The sequence below is a fragment of the Pseudopodoces humilis genome, chromosome 1 (assembly GCF_049639895.1).
Source record: "Pseudopodoces humilis isolate 2021_Gansu_Grassland_sample_001 chromosome 1, ASM4963989v1, whole genome shotgun sequence".
NCBI classification, from domain to species: domain Eukaryota; kingdom Metazoa; phylum Chordata; class Aves; order Passeriformes; family Paridae; genus Pseudopodoces; species Pseudopodoces humilis.
The window spans coordinates 53599819-53623484 of NC_142200.1; the positions used below are offsets into that span (position 1 = coordinate 53599819).

Consider the following 23666-nt stretch of genomic DNA (forward strand, 5'->3'; position numbering starts at 1 on the left):
AATTTTTTCCCACTTATTATTGCTGTTAGTCCTGCTGAGCTAACATGGCTGAGAGACAGCAAACTGAGTGTCATCCACAGACTTGTTTGCTATGTTCCACTGACTTACACCTGCAAAACCCCATTGTAAGCTATGGGATCCTACATTTTTAAAATGAGAACAGAATTTGAAGATAGCAGGGGTTTGACTTGCTTGTGTAGCTAGGGGAAAGACTCAACCAAGACTGCAACTTGAACAGCTTGCATATGACCTGTCCACTGAGTCTGAAGTGCAAGACAAAGAAAGGCATTGCTAGTTTTATACTGCTACTTTTTATCATGCTGCATATTAATGGAAGCTCTGTTTACTGTCCTAATGCATTTTTTTAATTATTAATTTGGAGTAGTTGGTTAATTAATTTTGTTTTTTACATTGTTTTATATTGAATTCCCCAGATTTTCTACTGAACACCTTCCTTCCACTTGTACCACTATTTTCGTGTATATATGGATGCAAAATCATGGTTTTATAAGTGAACTGGCATGCTTTACCTTTAACAAAAATTATTACAGAATTTAATAGTGCATTTTGGTTCCTTTGCTCTCTTATATAGGCACTGGTTTTACTTTCCAGTCTTCCACAAATTTTAAAAGTAGCTGCAGAGCAAACTGGAAGGTATTCCTTATCTTGAACTGTCATGAGCACTGACCACCAATGATTGATGACTTCAATCTAATATGCTTTAGAGTTTCTCATCTATTCTTTACTGAAAACAAATTCTAAAAATTCCTGAACAATCTCTTTGCCTTCTTATAGATTTTATTGAGCAAATACGAATAGAGATTAATGGAGAGAAGAAAAGTGGGAGAGATGATGAAAAGGATGTATATAGGAAAAAAATAAGCCAGCCACAAACTCCTGGAAGAGCAGGGGTACTAAGGACAAAGGATTCAAGAGGTAGGAATATGTGGAGAGTGTGGCTGAAGAAACACAGAGACGTTTGAAGGCGTACACAAACTAGAGACAGGTGGAGAATATAAATTCTATCAGTGAATCACTAGTGAGATTAGAACTTTCAGTTCACTTCAGAAAGTTTGATGTTAGTGATTTGAAGTGTGTAGATCATTCATTAATTTGACTAATCTGCTTGTGACTTTTCTTTGCAGGAGCTCTTATTTGTGTTATTTTCACAAGGTAACTTTCGTCTGTTTGTGGGCAACATAACTATTTACTAAAATGCCATTGTGTTTACATGACAACTTGCACAATTTTGAAGGGAAAATGCACAGCAAAATAACATAAATAAGAGATTTTTTTATGTGCAGGAGCAGTAACTATCTGAAAAATATTTACTGAAAACAGTATTTTCCTTTTAACAGATAAAAAAGTTTGGCACTATCTTTTAGTGTACAAGGCTCAGAGGCTAACGAATAGGGATATAATTAATTATTTGTTTTCCCTTAAAACTACAGGATCCTCAATTAATAGAAATTGTACCTTTCTTTTGGTGCACAGAGCTGTGCTGATTTACCCCAAGCTGCATAAAACTTCCCTAAGGGGACCTCCTTAAATTAAATGATCATTTTAATGGACCACACAGAAGCTGCAAAGCAAAAGTGGGAATGCCTTGAGTATAAAGTTCTGAACATTATGATTGGTGACAGAAGGTCTATCAATGAGACAGTAATCCTATAAAAATACAGAAAATTCAGATTGTTAGTCAAATTAGACTTGCTTTAATATGGATGCATGCATGAGGATAGCAAAGGAGCTGGAAACTTTCCATCTGCTTTGTATACAAAGTGATTAGATTGTGATCACTTAGTCCAAGAGGATAGAAATGATGCACAATTCTGCCAGGATGAGACATGCAAATTGGATCAATTAAGCTTTGAGAGTGCTCAGAAAATCTGGTTGTGAAGTTTACATGCTGTGTCAAGTGAAACTCGGTAAAGATCAGTCTTGGATGCTGGGGGCAAGTATTATAGTGACTTAAACTCTACTCTCCAAGGGTAATTCATTGTTTTCAGATTTAGTTATAAAATGGATCAGGTACTATAATAAAACAATCAGATACTATAATAAAAGATCCCTTAAGGAGATGTTTGATGGTATACAGAAGTATGAGAGAAAATAGTAGTCATTTGAGTTGCAACATTTGAGGTAGATGAGAGTAAACTCAGATGTCTGATCTTGTTTGCAGCTTACAGAATGCACAATTCTAGTAGCACCTGTACCTTCATGTTCACCACAATGTTTCAGAAGCAGGGAGTATTCTCATAAGTAGCTCACTGTGTGCACTGTTTTCATTGAACCAAAGCTCACTCAGAAGGGATTCAACAAGATGTTGAATCTTAGGTGAGGTTAGGTGAGAGTGCTGTAATTTCATCAGATACCCCATAAGGATTTGAATTATGTACCCTTTTCAGTGTCCTTTATAGTATAAAAAGATATGATGTTTTAGATAATCAGAGGGATCTCTATGGAAATTGATAATTCTCAATATATGTGAAATAATGGAAGCCTCAGAAATAAGTCACAACATTTGCAATGTCAAAATGTGATTTAAGGAAACAAGGTATAATGACTGCAGAGGAATTTGATGAGTTTTTCTTTGTTAAATGCTTGTTATGAACACCAGCATAGGAAAAGGCAGTAGGAGAGCACTGCCTATAACATAGAACTGTTAAAATCCTTCTAAGCTGGGAGGATTTACAATTAACCTAGTGTTTTGAAATAGGCATTATCCTCGCCCTCAAATATTTTCTGAAAAACAAGCAGAAAACATGGGCACTAAAAGCATTTATTTCCCAGACCTTAATCCTATGGAGTTTAAATGCCTATTGAGATATGAATTACTATCTTGAGGTCAGCCTGGTTATGTCTGAAAACCCTGACAGACCTGCAAGTTTGAAGGCTTAACAAAAAAAAAAAAAAAAAAAAAAAAAAAAAGCTAGGGAGAAATCAAACTTCTTAAAGTATCTATTCACAAAGGATCACTTTAAATGATCTGAACAGTTTCAAGCAGACTTTCAAGTGTCCATATTTACTGTGCATACCCTGCTTCAGCTTGTTCTGAATACTGAACAGCTACAGTGTGAATTTATGTAATGAAGTCTCTTAATCTTTGAATGCTGCTTCTTATAATTAGGCATATGTGACACACATGTTCATTAAAGCAACCTTCCTCTTTGAACAGGGGTTAAGGTGCTATTTCAGAAAGGTACTTAGGCATATGCTTAGTAGCAGCTTTCATGACTGTTAAGAAGTCCTGACACAATGCACATGGATAAGGATGATTTCCTAACTTAGAAAATTCTAAAACAGGTTTAATTTGATGTAGCACCAGGTTAAATTTCCCTGGGTTTTGAAGTGAATTTTGAAAAATGGGCTGTGAATTAACTAGCCAATATATATATATATGGGTGGATGGATGGACTTGACAAATAATTTTGGGTAAAAAATCATTATGATAAGCTATCTTCATTGAAATAAATAATAGTAGGAGAAAGAAAATAAAAACTGTCCTATAGTCTACTGAAAAAAAGAGCATGTTATTTGTCATTCAGTATTTTACCTTTACTTGTAACTTTACAGCAGAGTTAGAAATGGGTCACAGTAGTTAATGGAAAGCATTTACAGAAATATTAGGGTGTTTGATCAAGACAGACCCTAAAAGAGATTTTAAATGAAATGTAAACATACTAGCAACAGTAACCCGTGTTTTATGATAAAAATTATCCAAGGGATTTTTTTACTCTTTTTTACCTGAACCCATTTTAAGATACAAATAGGTGTCTATATGAAGGTATCTAATACTCCACTTTAAATGGCCATGCATTGGTTTTTCATCTACATTGTCATATTAGCAATGAAACTATAATTCTTTACTATAGATAGTCATTCCTACCCTTTTCATATGATATTCACTAATTTTTAAATGCTATACTAAAATTTTATGCTCAAATTCTCTCTTACTGACTTATTTCCTTGACCCACTGTCAGCCCTGGGACTTGTGGCATTCTCCACCACATGACTTCCAAGGTACTGATTATGTCCAATGTGGGCATTGTGTCAAAATCTTAATTTTGTACTTCAGGTCTAGGAGTAGTAGACTATTTATCTTAGGGAGAAGACCTTTGGCATTAGATTTTTGAGCATGCTTTGGGAAATACTTGGGTGGTGTGAAATATTTTATAACATATAACCAGTTTGTTTCTATGGAGAATTTTCAATTTAAAGTTGACTATATCTTTTTCATGAAAGTCAACATCAAGTATTGCATTTTTTCAAACTTATAGAATGTTATAAAGACAATATGAACTTAATTTTTAAGAAGAAAAACACAGTAACACCATTATCCTGACATCTGTGTTATCATTTTTGTTAAAAATTAAAATTAGTATTTAGACTAACATGTAAATTCTGTTTTGTTCTGGCAGTTTTGTAAATATTAATTAACAAGTCCATAATTGTTTTCAGGAAATTAAAGATTAGTGAGTATGTGGACCCAGTCAACTACATTTTTTCTGTATTGCAAGTCTTTAATCATTAAAAAAATATTATCATACTCTCTTCTGTAGTCCAGTATTTTATAAGCTTCTCCAGACACACAGCCCTAGTTACTTACACTGCTTTACAGTTAGGTATTTTACCACTCTCTTCCAGTCTGTCAGGGTGTCAGCACTTCCCACTAACACAAAAGGTAAGATTATGAGTCAATCCTTAGTAGCATTAAACTTTCAGAAGCAAATTAAATGTGAGGAATTGATACAACATAAAACCAAAGTGAAAACAAATGAAAAAAGCTCTCACCCTCTGGGTGTCTATTCCTTGGTACTAATGCTCTTTGGAAGCAGGTTCCTATGAGAAAAATCATTATCAACCAAGCAGTGCTGCAAGCTATTTTGGATAGTTGAAGCAGAAAGAGGATAATCACTCTAAACTATAGATCAGTAGTTTGACAAAGAAGAGACAATATGGGAGGTATAATTTCCAATCTAAAATAAATACATTCAGTAAAAGTACATATCTTATCTCAGAAAATACTTTAATACCAAATGAATTTTTGTTTGTAAATTTGGTATTATTGATATGGTAGTCAAACAAGAAGTGTGTATGATTATTTTTCCTGTGCAGTGCTGTTACAGATAATTCTATAGATTATAGAGTTAGAGATGAAAAAATAGATCCTCTAATGTGCTCTCATTTTCCATGGTTGAAATCCTAGGCCCAAATTATTATGGCTGAATAGAAAAAGCATTATGGGAGAAACAACTTTCCAATTACCATATTTGTATTCTAATTTCTTATTTCTGTTTTCAAGGACAGATAAAAAAGTAAAAGAATTAATTTTTCATTTCTGAAGGTACATAAATTCTGTTACTGCCTTTCTTGTTTCATTTACCTTCTTTCCCTTCTTTCTGTGATGTAAGGGCTAATGCATTCATGTATTGTCTGGTAATAATAACTAAGTAACTAACTAAAAATAAACTACTGAAATAATGATTAATAGAAATATGTACAGTGGTACAAGAAGAGAAAATCTTCATATTGCTATAGATATATTTATATTTGTGCACCTATATATGTGTTTCATTCAAGAAAAATACATGCTCAGGAAACAGTCCTTCACTGTAGGTGTGTTAATACTGTGCAAACAGAGATTATTTCATGTATAGTGAGGAAGCAATTTGAGAAGAAGGATGAGTGAAGTTTCTTGAAGATTCTGTTTCTGCAACCTGCTATGCATACAAAACCTTTTCAAGCCGGTGGACATCTGCTAGCCCAGAGATATTTTTTGATGAAGTATGATGGGAACTTTGCTATTTGCTTGGCATGCTACATTTTTTAAGCCTTAACACTTTAGTAGAAGCCATATGTGGGGAATTCAAGGAGGAAGCATCCTTAAAACAAGTTTATTATACTGCTGAAATAGAGTGTAGTGACTTTAAGAGAATTTTGTCTTACAGCTTCAGTGATTCTTGGCAACAAAATAAATCAAACTGCTGGACCAGCAAATACGTCGGTTTAGTACATAACAGCAAGTTGTATGGTGCATTATGAATAGATATGGATCATGTGGAAATGCTGTTGGCATGTATGGAAGGGAACTTAGGCCCTTTCTTGGAAAAGTAAGACCCAAAATAGAGCTAGTAAGAATAAATATTCAGGAATTTTTGAATAGTTTCTCTGCAGTGGTATTTTCACATGATATAATTGTTTTAAGCATTTGTATAAATGAGGTTTGAGTCACTGGTTTCGTTAATCAAAAATTAAATCTGTTTGAGTAAAAAACAGCTGTTTTTGTATAAAAAGTAAGTCAGATGGCAAATCCATTCTATGTGTTGGTTTGTCAATTATGCTGTTTTGTTACTGAGATATTCAGAATGAGTACTCCAAGGAATAAATACTGATAGACTGAGAGTAGAGTGGGGAAGAAAACAAACACCACCACAACCACCAAAAAAAACCCAACAACCAAACCAAAAAACCCACGCAAAGCTGAATATTGAAAAGCTCTATAAGGATTCCAATGTGCATGTTTTCTGCAAACAGTGTGGTCTGTTTCCATTCTAGGAAGCTGATTTCTGAAAGTTTGAAGCCTGTGCATGAGGGGAAAGCAGGTCTCTGTTTTTCCAGTTCTTGCTATGAACATGTTATGTTATCTAAAGGCTCTTGGTGGTGCTACAATACAGTATTGCTGGCCCCCCACCCCCAAAAAATATTATGCAATTAGTACATGATGAGGCACAGTATGCAGATGGTTTTTACCTCCCAAAGCTGCCAAACTGTCTTTTTAAGAGTGTGAATGACAAGTAGTCATTTTGGGGAGTGACATGTCATGATGATAGCCCATTAAATCTCCTCAAGAATACTCAGCCAGCTACATATGCCCACTCAGCTCCATCCACAGCAACAGCTGCTTCTGAGTTCCTCCTGTAAATGCAGTAAACTTAATGGGCTGGCTGCACAATTCCCTGTCGCCACAGGGCATTTTGTGTTCTTATTAAAACTGCAGAATGGAGAAGGCACAGATTTGTGACTACAGCAGCTGCAGAGATTGGAAAAGAAGAGGACAGAAAAGGAAAGGGTACGTGTGTATGTGTGTGTATGCTCATGTGTACATGTACATACATGCACTTAAATGTATGAATAGATACAAAATCTCTCTATACATAAAGACTTACATTGTATGAGTATACATGAGGACAGAAAACACTACAGACACAACTGAGTATTATTCAGAGAAAAAGATACCATAGAAATGTTACATGGATGCTCTTATCATGTCAAGTTTTCAGTATTTCCTATTAATTATTCAACTCGCTAGCCTTTAGATGACAGTATCAGTTATTCCTAGGGGAGCTTTTCATCTGAACTTTGTCTTCAACCTAGAAGCCTTGAGGGCTTACTTAGATGCTAAGTGGAATATTATGTAGTGAAAGTTTTAGAATTTTAGTACTTCTAATTTGAATTTTGTTTGAACAATAGCCATCAAGGAAATAAAGAAGTTTCACAGTTCCCTTACCTCTTTAACCCCTGTTTTTGAAAGGGTGGAAAAATTAAATATACACTTCATTTCATGTGGCTGAGGTGATAAGATTATTATCCTCCTGAAGCACTGATTCACCACTTAAAAGTATAAAGGCTGTATAAGGGCTTTAACTAAACTCTTCCAGCAATATTTCTGAACATTTTATTTTGGAAAAAATACAGAGGAAGGAGGGAATAGTAAAACGCAACTGCTTATTGTATTAAATTAATACAAGTTCTTGCTATTTTAATTTCTTAGGCACAGAAACATGCAGAAAAGAGGGAGTTCAGAAACTGCATTAACAGGCAAAATAAGGATTGTTTCAGGGTTTTTTAAAGAAAAATACCTTGTTCATTCAAAGTCAGCTGACAGTTATGCTACTCTCCCTTCCCATTATACATGTTTATTTTGTTTTCTCCTCTGGTTTCAGGATTTTAAAATCAGTGGCAATTTAAGTTTCAGCTTTTTTTTTTTTTTTTTCATCTCCAGAGAAAGCTTTTTTCTTTTTTTTTTTTTTTGTACACTTGAAGTAGTAGTGTTATACACCCTCAGTAAAATGACACTAAACCAGATTCAGGGAATCTTTTAAAATTGCTGTTGCATTAAACAGGATATGAAGAGAAGACACTGATACAGTTATACAACATTACTCTGAAGTACTACTCTTGCACTTCTGATGTATCCACGTTCTCATTCATTTTGGCTTTTGGTTGTGAATATTTTTACCATTTATTTATTTATTTATTTATTTAAATTTCCCTCTCTTCCCTGTTAAACATTTATATTTATTTTACCTCATCCTATGCTTTCTTAATAATGTCTGAATACCTTGATTGTAGATGAAGTTTTATTCTCACTGGTTTTATATACTGTTGTTATAATATTAAGGTCTTGGGTGTTCAAATTACACCAAATGTCATACATTTTGATGGCAGGAGGACTATTAAGGACAATTTGTGGGATGAAAACTGATACTCCCGAAGGGATGTGCCTTGGTTTTACCTTGAATGTGAAATGTGTTAATTTGATAGGTAACTTCTGATGACCTCATTGCATTTGTGGTGATCCTGGGCAGATATATGTCTGCCTTGTGGTCATTCATAGGCCTCTAGTATTACCTGTGTCAAAACAAAATATGATTCAGAGGCAGTCTGAGTTCAGGCAGCCTGTAGGGTCAGTGCTGAATGTGATGAGATCTCTGAAATGTCCTGTACCTCAATTGTCTCAGAAGTTCTTAGGTCTTCGGTCAGCTCTGAGCAGTCCAGATACTGTTTTGGATATTTTAAATTAAGTCAGAAGAGGTCTTGTCTGGGCTCACCAGATTTTTAGCAACCCTGTCACCAACTGCTTGTGTTAGATAAATAGAATGTGGTTATACTGTGGTCTGCAGCATGAGACCTTGTTGTATTCCCTTGTGACTGTCTCTGCACTTGACTGACAAAGAGCAAGTCTGAAGGCAACAAAACAGTGCATGAAATTGCCAGTACGTCAACGTGGCAAATTGTGCCACAGTGACACAGTTGTCTGTGCTGGTTCCTTACTACGCTGACAACATTGCTGAGACAAGGAAACTCTGGCAGCATTACGAGCATATTCCTTCTGTTCAGACTTTAATTGAAAGTGTTGGAGTTTTGGGTATAGCCATTTATATTGACTTGATCTCTTCTCCTCAGTACTATCTGTTATGCTGAAAGCAGAGAGTGTAGACCAGCATATTTCTCTCTGTGCCTAGGCCTATACTATAGTTTTACATAAATTAATAAAACCAAAAGCAAACAAAAGCCCTCCAGGAGCTCCTTTATCACTTTCTCAACATTTCTTGGAGAATAGACTTTTATAAGAAAATCATTATCTGCTGAATAATACTTTCATTGGTGCCTGGGTATAAAGTCAATTATACGAATCACAGGCTTTTGCTGACATCAATAAAATGTTGAAGAATCTTTTTCTTTCCCACATGACTTCTGTAATCAGACTGAAAGATAAATTTAAAAAGATGTCTTAGGCTTTTGATACTGAAATATGGTTTCAGTTTACAAGAATGATAGTTTCATGGCTCCCTCTGAAAACAATGATCCTATTAGTAACTAATGTGTTTGTGAAGTCCTTAGACACTGCAGAAACGTGGTATGTGTGCACATTAGATTTTACGGAAATGTTAACTCCATTATCTAAGTTGAATTTTAAATATTGGTTATTATTTGCATTGAAATTGTTCCAAAGCACCAACACTGCACCATTAATTATCCTGATAGTTGAGAAATACAGTGTTACAAAAAAACAAAAACAAAAACAAAAAACCAACAAAGCTAAAAACCAACCCTATAAATATCTAGTACTTTATGAATCATCACAAAACACATACTAACAATGATAAGGGGAAAGGAGATTTGAAAACTTTGTATGTGTAACCATAGTAAATATTGACTCCAAGAAAATCCAATAATGGCAGTCTTAAGAACCTGTCTGTTGTGATGACCAAAATTTAATATAAATGGCAAAATTATGTTTGTATTTCAAATGACTAGCTTTCTTTAATTTTCGAAATTACATGTTTAATCTTTATATACCCTTTTTAGTACTTCCCAGAAAGGAGGGGAAGGTGGCATGAGAAAAAAGTTTCTTCCCACAATCTGTTCTCAGTTGTTTTGTGATACTAAATTGTGGTTAGAAAATGGACAAGAAGATTGCTTCTGGCTTGATGTTATTTTTTTTCTTTTTCATGTTTTCTTTTGATTCTTAGTGCCTCCTTGCATTTTGTGAGGAGCCAGGAATAAAACTACAGTTCCATATCACCAATAACTATGGATGCTGCACAGGGCATGAGGAGGAGGCAGTTTTCATTCCTCTCCCTTCTTTCTAGTTACTTTCATAGAGAGAAAGGATGGGGTGCAGACAAGGCAACTCCTCCCTGAGAAAACTTTTTAATTCTGTGAAAGAGGGTGCATTTCCTATGGTCTCAGAGAGCAATGAAGCTAGATTGTATTGAAGCATCTAATGTTTCTCCTGTGCGTCTCTTTCTCTCCATTACTTCTGTCATTCTGCTAGTGTCAAAAAACCATCAGCTCCTCATGTTCTCCCTTCGATTTCCTTCTTCACCAATAATCTATAAACTCTGCAATGAATCATTAACCATGCTGGCACAGAGAGAAACAAGAGCAAAGATAGATCTTTAGGGAAGAGAAATCTGAGAAGAGAGGCATATGAACATTGCACCTGCTTTAAAGGCACCTGAACTGAAAATCAGAAAAAGAGGAAACCTTCCATTCAGGCATACAAAATGTGGCCAGATAAGCTGCTTTTAATACTTTAAATGCTTTTAATAATGCAGTGCAGTATCTCTCCTTGCTGAGAAAAATGTCTCCTTCTGTAGTGAAAATAATGCATTAGTACTTTATTGGCAAGTGATACAAAATGATATCATCTTTGGTTGTGCAGCTCTTAACATACAAATAGGAAATATCTAAAAACTATTGAGTATTAGAAATTTTGAAAACAATATTTAATTTGGTTTTCCCTAGAATAATCACTACCTTAAAGGTCCACATAGACATAAATGTGTTAGGGAAGACCCTAGACTACGCTATATTGCTGTAGGGCCAAAAAAACATGAGAAAAAATTTGGTTTGTTAAAAGAGTTAGGGTAATAACACCTTTGCTGTTTAGTGAAGCTGACTGCTTCCTTCTCTGACACATATCCAAACAAGTACTTTCTAAAACTGAGAGCCTAAAAAGATTAAGTGCTTTTTAAGCCTGAGTTCAAGTCAACAAAAGGCACTCAATGAATTATTTTCTAAAGAACAAAAAAAAAGTCCACTTTTTATGTGCCTTGTCCCTCTGCCTCAACAAAACTTACATGGCTTTTCTTAGATCTGTTTGCTCTCTGCTAACTTTCCTACTGCATCAAAAGTTATCCTCGTGGTAAAAAATGCATCATATCTCTAGAGGATTGTTGCTTCCCTTTCCTATTCTCATGTACTCTTGTACATGCAGGGGTCACCCAAATCCAGAACTCTTAGAATCTTCATGTTAAATGTATGCAGTACGTAACAAGAAAGCTGTAGGATCAGCATATAGGAGTTGGACCATGAATCTCATACTGAAAGAAAGCCTAGCTGATAGCCAAGGCAAACTAGAGAGTCACCATAATGGATATTGTGTGGAGGTGGCAATGGATGAAATTAATTGGAAGCATACAACTGTCTCATTCCTCTTTCTGAAAGCACAGTGTTTTATTTACAATATCTATGCAAACTAATTCTGAAAGAAGAATTGTTTGGAATGACCCAGAATGGAACCAGATGAGATTTACCCAGTGAGTCCTCCATGTCTTTTGAAATAAGAATTTGAAAGTGATTTTGTCTTGAGCCTCTTTACTTCGAAAGTCACAGTCCCCCATGTGCAGCTACAGATTGAACTACAGCTGCAGTTCTGTCTTCTAAAAGAATGGCCCTGTAGAAAGTGGGAAGAGTGAAAGACAAGCTAGCAGATGGCATGGCCATAGAAGCTTTCTGGAACCTTCCTGTAAAGTACAACTGTCCTGAGGCCTAATATGATTGTATATAATTGTCGCCAAATTAATAATAAGAACAAATAAAAATCCCAGGTCTTATTACTTAATGTATTCTATTAAAAAAGAGGCAAACAATACCCCAAAACAACAACAAAACCAAACAAAATAAATGTACAATAATGACAAAATGACAACAATAAAAAATGTACAAAGTGTTTTCTAAAGTAAACATTATATGGAAAAACGTACTTCTCACTTCTTATGATGTTAAATCAAATAGCTGGAACCACAGGTATTTTGAAGTCATGTTTGGTAGTAACAGAGCTACGAATATAATACAGGACATTCAAAAATTTTGCTTATAGTTGCAAAGCATTGATGCCTCTGCATTAATGACTTTGAAGATCACTGTATGGAAGAATTATATCATGTGAAACTGGAATATAGGTGACATGAAAACTGCATCAAAATTCTCAATCTTTTCAGCAAAGTATTTTTTTTTCTTTTTTGAATTATTCTCTTGTATTGTACTTTTAAGTTATCTTAGATCTCCTCTAAAATGCATATAAAAGTGCTGAAAAAACTCTTTAGAGTGCTTTACACTGAATTGATTGTTCTACAGCGCCAAAGATAAACTAAATCTTGAGCTGTATCACCTTCCTGGGGTTAAGTAGGTAGAAAATGGTACATTATTAATTTGAGCATGGGCCAGCACTGTTTTTAAATTCTTAGTAGAACAAAGTTTTAATGAAAGATACAAAGAAGTTTGCAGTTCCAGAGCCTTAACCTTGGAATAACAAAGGTCCTCACTAATCACTTTACTAATCCATGCAGTAGCAGTTTTCTTACCAAGGCATCGTTCCAAAAAGTGGTTTCTGTTCAGCATTTCACTCCAGGTCACCAACCACTGTAGTGCAATCCATGTGGAGATTTATGGACCTCAAAGTGGAACTCCTTAAAGAACAATGTGTTGTTAATCAGCAAGCTACTGAGTGAGCAAATGGGAAATGCTGAAGCTACACAATTTCTTCTTTCCCTGGGATGTGAAAGCCTTGCTCAGTGCATCTTCAAGGATTTACTGGCTTCTCCCCTGTAGGTCTCTTTTTGTTTTTTCAAAGCAGTGCCGGTTAGTTATTTGCGATAGGGCTGCATGCAGATACAAGGTGAAAGGAAGGCTGTGCAGCCCTGCAGTTTGAGACCACTGTAGTGTTCTGATGGGCACAGCTCCAACCCCAGATACAGCGCTGTGTCTTCTGCTTTTCTCTCATCCAGCATCCATCCTAAAATATGCCAGAAAAGGTGGAACAGCCTTTACATGGAGAATGTGGGAGTCTCAGCCATCACAGAAAGGCCAGCTAGAAACAGAATCACTTAAGAAAGACAAAGGCATGGCATCTTTGTATCACATAACCTCAGTTCTTTTGTAATGTGGTTTTCAGCATTTCAGCCTAGACTGTAAGATTCCGGCTACGTAGTGAAACCCACACAGTTCCTCTGTAGCACACAGGAGACTTATGCACCCTGAAAGTAGGTATTAGAGAAAGAAAAGGGGAAGGAAAAAAATGTCAAAATCAAAGACAAGTTAGATTCTTTCTTGCACAGGCCACTGCTCCTCTGTAGGGAAGATGGATGCTTCTTCCAGTCAAGTTTGAAAAAACATTGAAAGCCCCAGCTGTCAGATGTGTGTGTTGTACAGAGGTATGGCTTGTTCAATAAATCCCAGCCATTGGGACTGAGGAATACCAGCCTTGTGGATCCAGAAAGAGCCTGAATGTGAGATACATTTTACCTTGGCCTGCTCAAGTGTCAGCATTGTTTATTCCTGAGTGTGCAGAGAAGTAGGACTTTAAATGTTTGGGGAGCTCCACCAAAAAAAATCTCAGGCTTGTTTTGGTGTCTCTGGATTTAAGTAGCAGCAGAATAAGGATAAAACATATTTCAAAATAATGTAGCTAATCTGATTTAGATACCCTAGTTCTGTTTTTCTAATCCAGTCCAAGGTTCCAGATTCCATTTCTGTCTGAAAAGAGAGGAGTGCACTCTAATTGCCTAAGTATGAGATAACCAAACAGTGTAAGTGAAATAATGTGTAAGAAATAGGCAGCTTTTTATCCAGCTGAAAAATTCAAAACTGAGCATGAATACTTCCCTGCTGAAATAGGAAAAGATTATGCAGCTGTGCTAAGTCATGCCCAAGATAACAATTTTCTGCATGTATTTGGGAAGTGAATACTGTCACAGTGATACTCCTAACATAGAGAAAAAATGTTAGTGATGGAAACTGTGATGATGATGGTGATGACAGTAGACTTACCTCCAAACTCAAGTTAACATGGAATTAGGACAGGTACAAAGAAGATATAAGATAGAAAAATGCATATTTAAAAATTCAAAGGGTATTTAACATTGTCTTCAGCTATTTACAATTTAATCCACTTTTAATAAGCAAGAAAGTGCTTTAAATTTTACTGATATTCTTTTCACCTGTACAGTATTAAATATATCATATGTGTGTGTTACTATAATATTATATCCAGATCAATTACGTTCCTGATACACAGTTGAGAAGTATGTAAGGGGTGTTTGAATTTGTGTTCTGTAACAGAAAGGTGAAACTCAGTGGACACAATAGAGCTAAAAAAACTGTGGAATCTTGCTCTGTAAGTTAAAATACCTTGAGTGATGAGGAAAAAATTTTTCTTTCTGTAAATCTATCTTGCCTTTCTAATGGAAGAGACATTTTGACCTGCTGAAGTATATTTCTTGTGTGCCTACTACAAGTAGTCCCAGGGAAACTGCACCTGGTTTTTAATTCTGTGTGCTTCCAAAAGTGCCAAGACACTTTCTCAGAGTCTGCATTTCTCTGTAATTAGATAATGGAAAGCAAGATATGGAAGAGAAGAATTGAAGTTACAGGCCCATCAGATAGTAATGAGCAATTTATCAACCAGTACAGTTTACCTCATTTCATAGAATCATAGAATATGCTGAGCTGGAAGGGACCCATCAAGATAATCAAGTCCAATCCCTGGCCCTGCACAGGAAACCACAAGAGTCACCATGTGCCTGAGACTGTTGTCCAAATGCCTCTTGAACTCTGGCAGGCTGGTGCTGTGACCACTTCCCTGGAGAGACTGCTCCAGTGCCCAACCACCCTCTTGCTGAAAAACTTTCCTGCTATCCAACCTAAACCTCCCTGACTTAACTTCATGCCGTTCTCTTGAATTCTGTCACTGGCCATCAGACAGAAGAGATCAGTACCTGCCTGCTGCTTTCCTTCATGAGGAACATTTGACATGTTTTACTGCTCTCCACAGTAAATACTGAGGAAATATGTAAATACACACAAGAGCAAACACATACTGACATTAAGTTTATACTGAAATTTGTTTGAAGTCTCACCCTTCAGTAGGATTATAAACTGAAGTGAGCAATGTGGTTAAATTCAGGTAGGAATAAAGTCACGGTTATGATCATATGTATTCATTTTGCGTGTGTAAAAATCTGGCATGAGAAGAGTGAGATTGTTTGCCGTAAAGAATGAAGTTTTCTTGATTAAAGGGGCAAATTTACAGATTCTAATGGTCCCTCACATGCTGTGTGTCTGATAAGCATTCAGCTTATATTTCCAGGAACAATAAAATTTCATGTACTACTGCTCAACATAGGAATTATTTTTACATATCTCCATGCCACTGACTCTCTTGTAAGTTAATCTCATCTCTCATCAATTTTTCACCAGCTTCACTCTGATGTTGATAAAGGAGATGGTTCCATCAAATACATCTTGTCAGGCGAAGGGGCAAGTTCCATTTTCATTATTGATGAGAACACGGGGGATATTCATGCTACAAAGAGGCTGGATCGAGAAGAGCAGGCCTACTACACGCTCCGAGCACAAGCACTAGATAGGCTGACTAATAAACCCGTGGAGCCAGAGTCTGAGTTCGTCATTAAGATTCAGGACATCAATGACAATGAGCCAAAATTTCTGGATGGTCCCTACACTGCCGGAGTTCCTGAGATGTCTCCTGTGGGTAAGTGCAAAATACACTGTTGGTGTTGTGGGAAATTTGTTCCTATTGCCTTTTTAAAAGTTTCATTATTTTTTACTGTTTCACACTAAGCTACTTAATTATCTATGAGGCACCTGCAACAGTTAGATATTTCAGGACTTAACTGGAAATAACATGCTAGATTAAGTATTTACCCTTTCAAAAATGTTGTGAAACTCAAATAGCTATGCAAGGATTCAGATAACCATTTTATGGTGCATTTCTTATTCCAGGGCCCAGAGGCTTTGTTTTATAATTCCCATTAAGAGTAATAAGTTTCACACCTATGTTATGGTACTCAGAGGTTATAATTTATGATTTCATTCAGACAAGGTCTGTTCATAACAAACTCTTCAAATTCCTGCTAATGAATAGCATAATTTTTTGTAAGTTTTGCACATTTTAGTAATAGTTTATTGGATAGTTTTCCATACACTGAAATCCCATTTTCTGGAGAATATAGGCAAGCAGCAGGAACTGGGGTACAACTTGAAATAGTTCAAAGTTCTACTGAGATCAGAGAAGAATGGGTTTTAGACGCTTCAGACCCTTTTTTGGAAACTAAGAAATGCTGATTTTTCCTGAGTTTGAATTAGGGAAGGATTTCAAAATTAAATCCATTATCTCGTCATTCTAAAGTGACCAAATGCTCATCCATTGCCAAGTGCCACTGTTCCTTTGAAAGCTCTTTTAGACCAGATTAAAGCTTGGCCCAGAGATGTTTTGGTAAATGTTACTTTTAGGTGAAATTATAAATGCAAGCACAAAAACAAAAACAAAAACTAAAACAAGAAAAAAACCAACAAAAACACACACACACAAATACCAAACACAAAAGACTCCAAACAAAAATAAAAAATAAAAACAACTTACTTTACTACAAATATATACATGGGAAGACTCAATTCAGCTTGAGAGAGTTCTGTGGTGATTGAAATAAAGATTTTCTTTGCTTGACTGATTTTAAACCATTTTAAAATGTGGTACTCTTACAGTAAGGCTACTATAAAGTTTGCTATAGTTTCTTCACTATGATCTCCTCTGTTTTTGACTGTTAAACAATGCATCTAAATTAGAACTAGAGAGAGAAAAAGAATCTTCCCTACCTAAATGCTTGCAACAATCAGCAGCAAACGTTGCTTATATATTTGAAACTCAGCTTTAGAGTCAATATAAGTAAAACATTGCTAATGAGTTTTCCATACATTTATTTTACTAAGCAGTAAGCATAGGCACTATTTCTCATTGATACTTGGCATTTGCTCATTGTCACTCGAGCACTATGTGGATGGTTGAAGAAGCAAGATTAGCCTTGGAAGAAAGACAGACACCAAACCTTTTTCAGAGTTACAAGGAGGAGATTAAGTTGTGGTATATTGCTGGAAACTTTTTACTTCTGAACCTTGAAAAAATCTAGAGAACAGATAATCTAAGACCATAAACCCTAAATAATCCACTTCAAAAATACGTTGTTTTAAAATACATATTTTTTTTCTTAAGTTGCCCTTTTATTTTAGAATAAGATTATTTAAGTAAGATGTAGCATGCAAAAGCTATTATATTTTTTTTCAGTTTTGTCTTATAGCCTGAAAAGAAATTATCTCCATATTTCACTCTTGCATTTATCACCTCTGTCTTTTATTGCACTGACATATTGATGTGCAGACAACTACTACAGATATATGAGGTTCACCTACACGTACAAATCCATACCTCTGCTCCTACCTATGCTCCATTTGGTCCACAAATATATTGGAAATCAATCTATGGGGAGTGCACTGTGTGCAGAGGAGAATATAAGGAGTATTTTTCAAAATGAATTGCTTTGCATATATTCTTGAATCTTTACATCATAAAGGAGTAAAAGAAATTCTCTGCCATATGGTCCACACAACACCAAATGTATTTTCAATTCAGGTGAAGTATTATGCAAAATTATTAACTGAGATTTGTGCACTTGCCAAGATTTGTGTCAACTAAGGGTGGTTTCAAATTCATGAAGTTCCTGAAACTTCACCTTTTAAACATCTTCATGGTTAGTATCACACACCTACCAAATTGTTACAGAGTTCCATTGTTACAGAGTTAAGGATTACTATGTAATTCCTTTGTCACACTTTGTCACACTTTGTCGCATTTTGTCTTACATAGCTACAGCAATTCATACTTTATTCATAAAACATAATTTTTAATTAATCACCTAGAGCATCCATGAAATATTAAGGAGACAGAAAGTATCTCTCTCCTATTTTGTTTAAAATTATACCCATGACAGGGATTTTTAATTGGATATTAAAGGAAATGAAAGAGATCACAAGATTATAAACCCATATTAACTGTAAAGCTTGGAAAAATATAACCTTTAACCTACAGGCTGGTTATGCAAGTATAATGGTTCTGTATTTTATTTGACAAATATTTTCGGACATTATCTAAGGCTAATTGAAGTAAATCTCTTCTTTTATTTGAAATGACTTCAGGTCAGGTTCAAATTATATTTGGGTCAGACCCAATTATATTGATTATCCTGATAGAGTAAATATCTTGATGGCTTGTAAATCTATTCATGGCAAACCCCCCAAAGATATGGCTTATCTGAAAATCATAAGGATTTGTTTTTGTTATATATTTTTAAAGTGTGTCCTGGTACTTAAAAAACTGAGCAGCATTATGTTTCAAACAAAAGGATACTGGTCTGTTTGACTTATAGACAAGGGAAGTAGGGATGAGAATTCCAGTGCCCAACATAGTTTTGGTTTATTTAATCTTCTCTGCTCTCCAGCCATATCAACAACTTTTCTTGTTACCCAGCACAACAAATATCTCTCTTGCCATGTTAATTACCCTGACTGAGATGCATAGAAATATCGGAATTATATAACAAAGAAAAAAAACCAAAAGCACTGTATCAGGCTTAAATCTTTGATACAGGGTGTAGTGGGCTTTGAGAGCATGCATGAAGTGTCCCTCTCCAACACAAGCCACCTCTGTTTCCCTTTGTCTGACCTTGCTGCTTAGCTGGAACCATTCTCGAGTTTTTCCCCAGGTGATGGCAACGTAACTAGGCAGTGGGAGGGGAGGGAGGAGGTGAAGAGGATTCTGACTGTCCCTTTTCATACTACTGGAGAGGAAAGCTTGTGGAGGCACTGCCACATCAGCTGTGGGTGAGTCCTAGTGGTAAAAGCATAGAAATACCTGAGGGCACAGAGCAGAGCCAGTCTGGATTGTTGTATGCAAGGATTATGCAGGACTTCAGGATAACTTGATAGTAAAGGTGTTTAATGTTTTTAGTAGCAGCTGATACCATGTAGAAATGTGATGCCATCATGTAATTGTTTTGTGTGTTACACATAGTACACATCGTTAATTGATATAAATGAATACTTTTCATAACTGACTGCCTTAAAACTCCATTTTCAATTTGTTAATTAGCTAAAATTCAATTGATAAGAGTTTGTGTAGTTTAAAAATTAGCCATTTGTTAATCTAGCTTTAGAAACCAGTTTTCCTTTGAATGATCTCACCAATTAAAACAGAAGGCACAGAATCATTTCTCGTAAAACATTATTTCAAAATTTGCATAAAATATACTGCAAGCTACTAGCAATATTTCTAAAAAGCTCTGTAAATGTTTCTAAAATAATACACTTAGAGATTCAAAATGGATCCCTTCAAAGGATCTCCAACTCAAATTTCAGCAACCAGTTTAGCTTTTTCTCTTCCTATCACAGAAAAGGTTAATCTCTGCAGTGTGTCAGGAACATTGTTGAGCCTTGACTTGGCTATACTTAAGTGCAAATAACATTCTAAATTCAAGGTCCTCTCTGCAAATATCCACCTGTCCTTTTACCCTTATATCAGTATAAATAGGTCAAGTTCTAAAATTACTGTAATTTAGTAATCTCTACCAATCTCTATTAAATATTATGTTACAAATTATCTTAAAAATTCTGGAAAATAAAACAAGAAATCTGTGCCAGTCGCACAGAATTAAGTCTGTTACTAGCTACTATCAAAAAAAGAATTACATGGAACACTTTGATAAGCAGCACAGATTTTTTTCTCAGTACTTGATACAATTGTTGAAAAAATTTATGAAGTTGATACATGTAAAATTCTTTTAAATGAACTGATATCCAGATATCAAGCTTTGTTAAAAAGGCATAACTGTAGAAAAAAAATAATTTTAGAGGAATCCATATTTAAAAGAGAAAGCTATTTTTAAAATAAATAATGCATATTAATTTTTTTTTAGCCACCCATACAAAAATACACAAACTGTAAGTAATTTAAGTTATAGTTGCGAAGCTGCAGTTTGAAATCCACTAATGAAAGTTTGGGGTAGGGTCAAGGTACACTTCCACTTACACTTGCACTCCAGGCTCTGAATAGTGGTGACTAAACAACATTTATTGGCATGCTCATTTTGTTGGGTGGAGTAAAGGTGTGTTACCATTTGCTGACTGACCCTGTTACCTGTAAATCCTAATCTTGGATGCATAATCTTGGATGACAGCTGACTGTGACTGCTAGAGGGTAAGGCAAACTGCTCAGGGATACAAGGAGGACAATTCCAGTGCAGGAACACAAGCTCTTGTACAATGATGGACTTGGAACTACAATGCAGCTACCCATTTTTCCTCACAGTTTTAGGTTTATTTACTCTCCCTAAGTATCCCCACAGCTTTATGGTTTGGGTTTTTTAAAGGGGAAGTAAGTATTTTAATTTGACATCAATCCATTGCAGAAGGATTAGGACAGCAGTGCATAGCAATTATCGTACTCTGAAGGAATTCCTGTTCTTCAAGAGCAATCTGCTTCTTCTGGAAAAATCTCTTGAAATCCTCAAATACAGATTTTTCTGTGCATTTTGTTTCCTTGGAACAGATTTCCTACACACAGGACTTTTCACATAGTTAGAATACCTTCTGTTATCTTTCATATTTTTGAAAGAAACGTTGTGCAGAAATCTCCCTCTCAGCATTGGGCTTCAGAAGCTCTTTTTTATTTGTGTGTACAATTAGTAAAGAAATAATGACAATAGGATGGGTTTCAGATCTTTCCCCCACTGATGTTTAAGAGAAGTTGATTAGCACAGAGGGACTGGAAAAGTATCATTGTTTTTTAGTTACTGGTTACATTTAAGTGGAATTATCGCAGAAAGATTTGATGTTAGAATTTCTACTTAAGAACCACCCTTTTTTGAAGGATTGATATATTTTAGGAGAGAGACAATTAGATTCAGATAATGACTTTATTAATTTCCTGGAATGTAAAGGGCTTGTTTGCTGCATCAATAGATTTTTACAGCAAACAACCACTTCCAAACTTGCAGCATTTCAAAAATGTCTGTGCTGAGATTGCAGAGCTTATAATTTCTTTGATCTTGTATTGGTCTGGAGCCTTTGAAAGCAGCTAGAGCAGGGGGCAAAGAAATAACAGTGCGTGAGGTTTATAAGCACTTTTGCCAATATTTGCAGACATTGTAAGCTTCATTGGCAGGGCTTAGTGACTGTAAATGTGGTAAGCTTGGCTTTCACAAAGAGCACAGGATGTCAAACAGTCATTATGATACCCCTGTTCTCAAAAGCTGGATAGACTTTGGCAAGTTTAAAATAGGTCCCTGTATGAAATTACATTATAGAGTAATCTGTAAAATCAGTTTGACATACTGAATCAAAGTTCTTAGTTACTGGTGAACAGAAAATGGATGTATTTTAAGTCCTATAACTGATAAATGACTTGATGGATTAACTACCAATTTTCTTTTTAAACTTTCCATCTACTTAATAGTTGCATGTGAAATTTCAGGTTGGGAAGAACCTTTTCCTTGTCCAAAAATATTAGACAGGTCACAGGAGAGAAAAATTGCGTTTAAATAGAACTGCAATCGTACTACTTTGTCATGGATACTTCAAGAACAGAGATCAGGAACGTGGGCTAACTAGGCCATAACCTGAATAAATTTATCTTATTAATGATCGTTTCTGGTCAGAATTCTTTCAAGCAGGACCCATTCTTTGTTCCATTTTATGGAGGTCTGCACTTAATCCTGTCTCCAAACTTTCAGCCTAGTCCCAGGCTCCATTCATGTTGTTCTACTTAACTGAGAATGGAAAAGATGAGGAAAATGGATGGGAGACATACAATATAAGATAAAAAGAATTTCAAAACTTTATCCCATTTTCTGAAAATTCCAAGTTAAACTGACCAGAATACAATTTATGTGAAGTTCACCCTGGACACTTGCTATTGCAATTTGTTCTTAAATAGTGATTTCAGGGCTTTCAGGGCTGGTCTCATTTTCACATGTCAAAAATGTGTCCTTTCAGAAAATGAACACTGTGTTTAACAAGTGTTTTTCTCTAATTGTGTGTCTAAATAAAGTCTATGAAGCAATCTGGTCTTCTCTTGAAGACCTTTACTGGGCATCTGCCAAATTGTTACAATATTAATTTGCAATCTCACCTCCAAATGGGTCCCTGTGCTGTTCAATGGAAGGTCTGAATGTTCCAGACAATCTGCCAGTGAGAAAAATAATCTTTTCTCTCTATCAACGGGTGGTGACCATGGCCAAGGCCCTGGCTCCCGGGTGTTATTTTATTCTGCTCTCAGCAGACACCATGGAAGCTGTCACATAGAACAAAACAAATGGGAACTGACATGGAGAACATAATGAATAGGAGCTGGAAACAGAATAAGGTCCTTACAAAATACAACCTTTTTATCAGCCAGTTAGAAATTTTGCTTCCTTATTCCCGTCAATATAGAGATAGTTCTTGCTCAAGGAATCTTTACGCAATAGATTACCACAATTGATATTGCAGATAGGAAGGATTGAAGGAAATCAGTATTGCAGATTATTGAAGGGAATTACTGCTTTTTAAAGAAATTTAGAGAGCTTTCACCAGGTTTTCTCTGAGCTGGGAAAGAAACTATTCAGCCATGTCTTTATGAAGCAGTAAGTAATTTCATAGGCTAGCAATAATTTTGTGTACATTTATCAAAATTTGTAAAACATGCATATGTATGTATGTTTGAATTTCTAATGAGTCACTACAATTTCAGCACACAGACTTTTCTTAAAAGGAAAGCTACTACAGAAATTTTGCTGACATCTCCTCCACCAAGCAAAGGCAGAAATGGAGAGGAGGAGCTAATGAGTGAGATGGTTTTTACTGCTGTAAGTCAATGCCTGTGACTGTTTGGGAAGATGGAATTTTGTAATAGCTGATACTCCTAGTTTACAAATAGAACCTGATACACTGAACGGAGTTAGGAAACGATGAACAGTTGTGAAAAAGCCACCTCACACTGTTCTAGATATGTACTGGCATAGCATATTCAGTAAGTGTATTTCAGATTTTTCTATCTTTCATGTGCAAAAGTCCCTCAAACATTTTACAGGTACCTCTGTGGTTCAAGTGACAGCCACTGATGCAGATGATCCTACTTATGGCAACAGTGCTCGAGTGGTCTACAGCATATTGCAAGGACAGCCTTACTTCTCTGTGGAGCCCAAAACAGGTAAACTTACATAAACCCTTTGCAGTAATGCTGAGAAAAAGAGGAAAATGTGCA

General features: G+C 35.6%; 1 protein-coding gene across 1 annotated transcript in view; it reads left to right on the plus strand.

The window, feature by feature from the left end:
* Positions 1–23666, plus strand: part of LOC102112657 (cadherin-7) — a 71532-nt gene that overhangs the window by 14352 nt on the left and 33514 nt on the right. Inside the window, exons 2-3 of the mRNA XM_005517294.2 lie at positions 15773–16067; positions 23493–23612. Of these exons, the coding sequence (XP_005517351.1) occupies positions 15773–16067; positions 23493–23612 (415 nt within the window). The remainder of the gene's footprint in view (positions 1–15772; positions 16068–23492; positions 23613–23666) is intronic.